At 40.7% G+C, this 8,287-nt stretch overlaps 2 protein-coding genes across 3 annotated transcripts in view; one reads left to right on the top strand and one right to left on the bottom strand.

Annotated features, from left to right (window-relative positions):
- Positions 1-4,565, top strand: part of phactr1 (phosphatase and actin regulator 1) — a 17,243-nt gene extending 12,678 nt beyond the window's left edge. For both annotated transcript variants that reach the window (XM_008338483.3, XM_017043000.2), the window contains exons 7-13: positions 487-674; positions 1,475-1,631; positions 2,171-2,226; positions 2,347-2,408; positions 3,116-3,256; positions 3,409-3,485; positions 3,577-4,565. In XM_008338483.3, the coding sequence (XP_008336705.1) occupies positions 487-674; positions 1,475-1,631; positions 2,171-2,226; positions 2,347-2,408; positions 3,116-3,256; positions 3,409-3,485; positions 3,577-3,592 (697 nt within the window). In that variant the 3' untranslated portion in view covers positions 3,593-4,565. The remainder of the gene's footprint in view (positions 1-486; positions 675-1,474; positions 1,632-2,170; positions 2,227-2,346; positions 2,409-3,115; positions 3,257-3,408; positions 3,486-3,576) is intronic.
- A 147-nt stretch (positions 4,566-4,712) lies between these two features.
- Positions 4,713-7,973, bottom strand: tbc1d7 (TBC1 domain family, member 7). Its single transcript, XM_025064980.1, is given in 9 exon segments — positions 4,713-5,124; positions 5,524-5,653; positions 6,003-6,148; positions 6,267-6,404; positions 6,514-6,704; positions 6,911-6,991; positions 7,433-7,452; positions 7,454-7,563; positions 7,837-7,973. Coding segments are annotated over 8 exon segments (876 nt in total). The 5' UTR covers positions 7,537-7,563; positions 7,837-7,973; the 3' UTR covers positions 4,713-5,037.
- Positions 7,974-8,287: the final 314 nt, after the last annotated feature.

Below are 8,287 nucleotides of genomic sequence, written 5' to 3'. Positions count from 1 at the left end.
TCTCTCCCCCCCTGCCCCCGTCCCATCCACCCCAACATCCACACATACACAGCTGCAGCTTCAAAATTATTGTCTTTGGGAGTCAGGGTGGTGCTGAAACTGCTGGATTGCATCATGGCGTAAAGGCAGTGCGTGAATTATGAAGTGCAAAGTGTGAAAAACAATTGTTGTCTTTGCCGATCGTTGTCCACCAACGTTGGCAGAAATATCTCTGCTCCTGCAGCTCCCGACTCCACATTCATCACTGTGATTGGTTGCCTGTCTAAAGGTTCATTTTCCTGGGTGCAGGTGTCGCCCTCACAGCTGCTGCCACTGCCGTTCACAGAGCCGCACGTCGACGTGTTTTTACAGCCTGTTTTTCTTTCCGCAGCCCTGGCCCTCTGAATGTCAAAATGTATACACACCGTCTGTTCACCACATCACTGCCCACATTTAACATATTTTCCCTATGACATGTGACCTATGCCCTCTCCCACCGACCTGCAGCTCCATGATGCATGCCGTTCCCACGCTGATGATCGAGTGCGACAACGACAAAGAGAACCTCCCCAACGAAGCAGACTACGAGGACATGCCAGGCATGTATAAGGATGAGGAGGAGGAGGAGGAAGAAGATGATGATGAGGAGGAGGATGAGGAAGAAGAAGAGGAAGAAGATGAAGCACTATTTACAAGTACGTGGCATTAATCTTCCGGTTTTCATTCTACAGAACTGACCTTTGGAATGTATTCAAATTACATTAAAACAGAGACATCACGTGTGGCTGAGTGAGTGGCGCCCCCTGCCACAACACCACACATCATTAGAAATGGTTGAACTTTGTAATCAGAGTTGTGAATTATTCCACTCTAGAGCAGGGGTGTCAAACTCAAATTCACAGTGGGCCAAAATAAAAACCCGGAAGAAGTCAAACTCAATATTTATTAAAAAACTGACTGGAATCCTGGATGTTTTCCCTTATCGCCAGATATGTGATGTAGAATTTTTTCATATGGAAACAAACTTTAGTATTGCATAATTATTGATCTAGAACAACCAAAGCTTAATTAAATTTGAAATAAAACACACATCAGTGGCATTTGTTCCTTATCATGCCTCATCTCTAGGCTTTTGAGTTCCTTTTTAATGTAAATATTTTTTCAGGCCAACAATATGATATAGTGCATACACTGCTAATACTACAAATCCGCCCAATATATAGTAACTATGTACTGGCAGGTATACATTTGATATGATCTTGCGGGACAATGTAATTACACCATGGACCAGATGTGGCCTGCAGGCCCTGAGTTTGACACCTTAGCTATAGAGAATTATATAAAGAGTGTCATTTGTATTTTACAATAATAAAACAAAACTCAACTTAGGTCAAATCCAAAACAGAACTGCATCAAGGCAGAAGAGGCCACAAAAACCACCAGCCTGAGGCTCCACTGTAGAAGACAAACTCTTTACATTTCCCATCTGTTGCAGGTACACTAGCCATGAAGGTCCTACGAAAGGACTCTCTCGCCATCAAGCTGAGTAACCGTCCGTCCAAGCGGGAGCTGGAGGACAAGAACATCCTGCCGCTGCAGTCCGACCAGGAGAGGTTTGAATCCAGACAACAAACAGCCACCAAACTGACCAGGTGAGCTGCTAACTAACACACATACTGCACGTTCACAACATAATGTCTCGTATTGGTTGTAATTGGGTCTGAATACTTTAAAGTTGTGTTTTTCTATTTAAAAAAAAAACAACAAAAATTGAAATGTCCAATCCATTAAATTCAAATTCATGTCCATCCATTCCCTGTCACGCAGGTTAACTGTTAACACTTTGTATTGCACCAGACTTTTTTTCCTCATTTTCTGTAGATTGCTCTGGCGCCCCCCTGCGGAGATGGAATGCGCAAAAATGCTGTAAATCTGACGGGGTGGTGGTGGGGGGCGTCGCCTCACTGTTCCATTAAACCTTAACTATTGAGTGTAAATTCTTGTTATCCATCTCTGAGGGAGTCTCCATCTGCTCACAGTCACTGTGACTTGTTCTGCTCACTGGTATGAATCAGGAGGGAAAAAAATGCCATCAAATGCATAATAGGTTTGATAGGTTGTAACAGGTCCGTCTGCTCTCTCTGTCCAACGGAGTTACAACTGTCACAGTTTCCTTTTTTTCTTTGACTAGACGCTTGAGTCAAAGGCCGACAGCAGAGGAGCTGGAGCAGAGGAACATACTGAAACGTAACTCTTACATATACATATATCTATGTTACTTTAAAATACACTGTATATATATACACTGTATATATATATATATAAATATACATGATATGAGTAATCCTTCATCATCTTTGTGTATAGCTCGAAATGATCAGGATGAGCAGGAGGAGAAGCGGGAGATCAAGAGACATTTGTCCAAAAAGGTAAGAAGGACTAAGGCCAGGAGACACCATTACAATCAAGTTACTGCCACAGCTTTTGTAAGGATGAAGACATTGTGTTTTTTCTTATGGACTACAATCCAGTTTCAATATTTTATATAATATATATATAATATAAATATATAATGTAAATATTGAATATATTATTCAATATGTCTGCCAGACAATGCGTCAAGGAAACATTTTTTTCCAGAGAAAAATTTTAAAAGATGATTAATTTACGCAGCAGCCTAAAGAACTAAATAGGCTAAATATATATTAGTTCTTAAATATACAAGTTCTCGCCGTTTACTGAATCCATTCATCCTCGGTGTCTCTTCAAACAATTCCACCAACTCTGGACGAAGATGACGCTCCGTCTCTTCTTCTGCAGAGCTGTCGTCAGACTCACTGTCAGCATCAGTTCCAGTTCTTCTGTTAGTTTATTGTCCGCTGCTCCGTGACCGTTTCTGGCTGTATACTTCATAATCTGCAGATTCAATTCTATATGGAAATCTTGGTTTAGTCCTGTCATTCTCAGTGACAGATTAGCAGCAATCAGTTGTCTGAAGAGTAAACAGTGCCCCCTTGTGGCCATAGATTATATGGGTATATTTTTAACGTATAAAACCAGCCAAAAAAAATGCCAAGGGTTTAACAAAGTGAAGATTAGTCCACAATTCTTTCTTCCTTCCTTCTACAACCTGCAGCTCAGTCAGAGGCCGACAGTCGAGGAGCTGAGAGAAGCAAAGATCCTCATTCGCTTCAGTGACTACGTGGAGGTGGCTGAAGCTCAGGACTACGACAGGAGAGCAGACAAGCCGTGGACGCGACTAACAGCTGCTGATAAGGTGAACTTACAGCTTCAACCAACTCTGCACCCCATCTTTTCAACTATTTGCATGAAAAACATCAGAGAATCAGAGCTTTAAGCTCACATGTCATTTTTTTCTCTTTTCTTTCAACCACACTGAGAGAAAAAATATATCTGTACTTTCCCCAGGCTGCAATAAGAAAGGAGCTAAATGAGTTCAAAAGCACAGAGATGGAGGTGCACGAGTCCAGCCGACATCTGACCAGGTGAGACTACTGGTGAGATTTGGTACTGCTCTCACAACCTCTAAAGTGACATCACTCCCTTTCACCATCCCATTGTTTTTCCTTTCTTTAGGTTTCATAGACCATAAATCAACTCCGATTCTTCAGATGGCTGCTGTTGGGTTTGAACTGAAGCATCAAGTGCTCAGACGGCTACTCTCTGACCTGGTTCTGAAAACTGCAACCCTTTCAAGCGCCCACTTCCAGACTGAGGTTGACATCAACACTACATGACTTTGAGCCATCATAGGAGAGTGAGGCAACGAAAAAACAAATAAGAAGATTCACAGCTGGAGTCTTCTAGATCTGGAGATTTGACAGACTCTTGAGAAAAAAATCTCTTCGAAAACGTTTTAAATTGTCTTTTCTATGAGACTGAGACGGCAATATGTTTACTTTCAGCACTTTTGTTTCTGTGACTGACTGGTGGTGGCAGTCTGTGCCAACGTGGAGGATCAGGAAGAGTTTAAAGTGAAGCTTTCACCTTGGTCTTGGTCTCTGTTGAACTTGAACTTGATTTATTATTTTTCCTGAAACAAATCTCATCTCAATTTCCTTCATCTCTTCTTCTTTTCGCCAGGGGCAGGATTTTTGAACAGCTTACAAGGCTGAGGCCAGTTGGAGCTTAAAGCCAAAATGTCCTAAAAATTATGAGCAACTTTCCAAAATTGCTACTTTAAAGCCAGTGACTAAAAAGACAACATTCTTCTACAGCATTGACGTCAGTCTCCTGAGCAATAATTTCACATTTTCTCATTGTTTCTGAATCCATTAACAAGTCACATTCAAATCCTGCTTGGAATCCAGAATTCCGACCAAAGCAACTGGACTTGCTTTGAGCGTCTTTGCTTAGAATCTTAAATGCATCCCTGACAACTGCTACCCAGAGTTGTGTGAGCCACCATGTCTGTCACTGTGCCTACAGTAGTTTTACAGGGATTCAAAAAAAGTTGCCAAATTCACACATTTCCTCACGAACACAGTCATGTGGTGACAAACCTTTTTGGTGAATTACATTCAGAGATGTTTTGTACCTCATTAGGGTTTCAGAGTCCTTACGCTCTAACAATTTGTATTCTCTGTTGTTCATTTCCTCAGTTGGCTGTAAATGTGTGAGTGTGTGTATGTGTGTGTGCAGGAGTCAGTGAAGAAACTATTCTCAGAATTATAAGAAATGTACATATTATAAAAAAGAAGGTTTTCAAAAGATTTTTTTGTAAAGCAGAGAGAACTGCATGTGAGTGTTAATTTATTGTGAGTCTTCTATGATGTATGACGTTTCTTAAAGAAATAATCTTATTAAAAATAATAAGTTCATTTTCTCCCCCTTGTCATAGTTTATGCTTCCATTAACAGGTTGTCCCACATCCTACAGCTTCTCAGAAGCATCCAGGTGTAGGTTCTCAGTTCAGTCAACAGTTAATCCCTCAGTTAGTCTGGTTTTCAGTAGATGTTTGAAAGGAAGTCCTGGTGGAGTCTGGGAAAGCTTCTCACCTCTGGGTTCAAAGTCCTTCTCCGTCTCCTTCATGTAGTTTCATGACGTGTGCGCCAGGGTGCCACAGTGTTTATGCCACAGGTCTATGGCCTTGGTCACGATGGCGTCTGTGTTTTCCTGTGGTATCTGGACACAACAAAACACAAAATCAGGCTGTTAACGTCTTTGCACAATTTTTGACATATGGGCAGAATGATACACACCATGTATCTAATAATTCCATGATCCATCTACTTATCCTTGCTCCAATACAGACCTGGGCAAACTACGGCCCACGGGCCAGGTACAGCTTGCTGCCCTTTCTAATCTGGTGGGCCGGACAAGGTATGGTAAAGACTGACGTCAATTCTTCTGTTTCATGCATTACAACAGATCGACTGTAATTTCCGTCTCATTCATAGTCAATACACGTCCTTTAACTGAAGCTCTAGGAGTTCAAATATCATGAGCTTCTGTTTCTCTAAAAATAAAAAATGTCTGTCAGCTGTCATCGTAACAATTAACAGAAAAACGGTGTTCACTCACATTACACAAGAACTTGACGATGCCTTCAGGCCGGTTTATGCCCATCAACATGATCTTGTGGTTGAGCAGAATCTCCAGAGCCACGAACACCAGAATCTTACAGGAGCCACTGACCACTTTATCCCAAACTCTGAAAATTTCAAGTCAACGTTTATGAATTCATGGAGGTTTCTGATGAGAAAGAAATGTCTAAATTCTGAGTGAAGTATCAATCCAGCATTTATTTTATGGGTCTAACAAAAACTTGTGAATCTGCACATGAAAATAACAATTGTGACCTAAAAATGGAAAAAGTTAATTATTGTCATTGGGTCAATGTACACCACTGCACACAATAAAATGCGTCCTCTGACTTCAACCCAGACTGTTGCATATATTGATATCGGTTGATATCGGAAATTAAGTGTTTGGACAATATCGCCATACTAGCAAAAAGGTCACAGCAGACATCCCTAGATAAAACATATCTTCAAGCTGACCTCTGGAGGCTGGACTCTGGTAGGCAGCCAGCAAAGCAGCGCCTGAACCAGAGGCTGTAGGGAAGCTGACTTAGAGCTGCACTGTTCCTCAAGTGACTTAGCAGTCGAGGCTCCTCCTGACTGAGATAGTGCTCCAGGCTCTTTGGCTGCAAGGTGACAAAACAGATGTGACGGAAGGGCACAGAAAAGGTGAAAAAAAAAACAACAACTGACAATACACTACGCTGAAAAACAAATTCGGAAAGACTCCAGAATGGTCTGTACCAGATGAGGAATGGAGTCTCCAAACTTGGTGTGAAACTGGCTGATGAAACACTTGATTAGCCAGTAACAGTCGACCGGATCATCCACAATCTCCTCCATGGCTCTGCTGATGGACAGAAAGTCTTCATTTTCTTCATCCTGCAAAATCAAAACATATCATACATTAGAAGCTAAATTAAAAAGCTTCAAACCTCAGGCTTTAAATATGACACTGCACCTGCTGTACGACATATGGTCCTCTTCTTACCGGTGGTGTGATCTCTGAGCACCTTGGAAGCACCTGACTTTCAAGCTGGAACATGCGTAGGTAGATGTGGGTGGAGGGCGTGGAGAAGTTGATGTATCTCATAACCTCCAGCGCTTCCAGGACATCCTCGTACTGCTCCTTCCTGTAGCCCCCAACCAGTGTATGAGAGTCACTGTGAGGTGGTAGGATTCCTGCAGGAACACAGAAGATTCAAATAAATTAAAATAATAATGAAGAGCTGGACCAAGAGGATTTCCAAAAATCAGGATCATAAGAAGAGTACTGTAGAAAATACAGTAACTGCAGATTTCAAAACATTATAACATTAAAACGTCATTCTGATTTTTAAAAAACATTTACTGCCTTGTTTGAGAATGAACAACAATGTTTCTCTCACCCAGCAATACTTTCCACACATGGACCCTATACATGGAAGGAAGAGGGAACCTCTGACTGAAGGTGCTTAGCTTCTCTAAATCTGTGAACACAGCAAAACATTATTTGTTCAGTAAAACAAATCACAATGATAAACGCAAATGTCCCAACTGATAATTTAAACTGTGTGGTATACACACATTGGTTTAAATAATCTACTGTGGCAGTTGAAGGATGACTCCGAGGCGCCGGTGTTCTAAACTAGGAACTATACTAGGAACAGAGAAAGAACTTGGCGCTGAGTGCCAACCTCTATGGACACTTAAAACGCCCCTTTATCCATAACCCTACTGGGTGAGAAGCTGACCTCAGTGCCCCCCACACTACCACATAATTCAGATTCAATTTCTTCTCTGTTTTTGTCTCATTTTATTTATAAAATATGTTTGTATCTACATTTTTTGTTGTAAATGACAATAATGTGGTCATTACTGTAGGTGAACGATAACAGCTTGTTGAAAAGAGACAACACTCAGTTACCCACCCAGAGGATTGTCTTTCATCCAATGACTTCTTCTCCTCCACTCCTCTGAAGCCAACCTTCTCATAATATGCTGAACGGAAATTCCTCTGAGGATCGTCAGCCATGGTCTGACCTGGACACTGTCGCCTTTCCTTCAATATGAACATTTATTTCACTTATTGAATGACAGTCAACACACACGTTGTATTCCTGTTTCCATAATTCTCCATAACTTGAATAACAAATTCCTTATGGCTGCATGTAAAATAAATATAAGCATATGTAAATATCTCGGCGTCTCATTCCTTCCTACCTTGTTTACACGATTCCAATCCGCTTCGCTGTCAGCTGTGCATAACAGCAGCTAACGAGCTAATGCTAAACATAACACCTAAACTATTAGTAAAAATCGAAAGTTAATTCACCTGTCGGCTCCACTATGGACTTAAGCTGTACGGTGCCTTTCTAATATTAAATTAAAAATCATAGAAGCAGCCGTGGGAGCTACTTTTGCTAAAATATAGAACGTGTGACGTCAGTGACAGGAAATGGTAACTACAGGATAAGCAAGGAGTTCCGGGTTGGGATTTTCAAAATAAACATTTTGAATTTGATGCTAGATTAGTTATACTAACACTTTTTTACGTTGTATGATTGTACATTTAATTTAAACATTTATATAACTATTGTGTTTCTATTACATATTAACTACATAAACCTAATCTTCATACCTTTAAAAATGCTATCTGTTAATCTAATTAAATAAATTAGGCTTTCTTATGTTAGGGATACGTTAGACATGGGCTTTATGTTGTAATTTGATTTCTTCATTTGTGTGTTCTTTTGATTTTGACTGTAAATAAGTCTTCCTTAAAC

Source organism: Cynoglossus semilaevis, chromosome 2 (genome assembly GCF_000523025.1).
Source record: "Cynoglossus semilaevis isolate Cse_v1.0 chromosome 2, Cse_v1.0, whole genome shotgun sequence".
In the NCBI taxonomy this organism is placed as follows: domain Eukaryota; kingdom Metazoa; phylum Chordata; class Actinopteri; order Pleuronectiformes; family Cynoglossidae; genus Cynoglossus; species Cynoglossus semilaevis.
The sequence above is the reverse complement of the archived record's forward strand: the minus strand, read 5'-3'. Positions and strand labels throughout refer to the sequence as shown.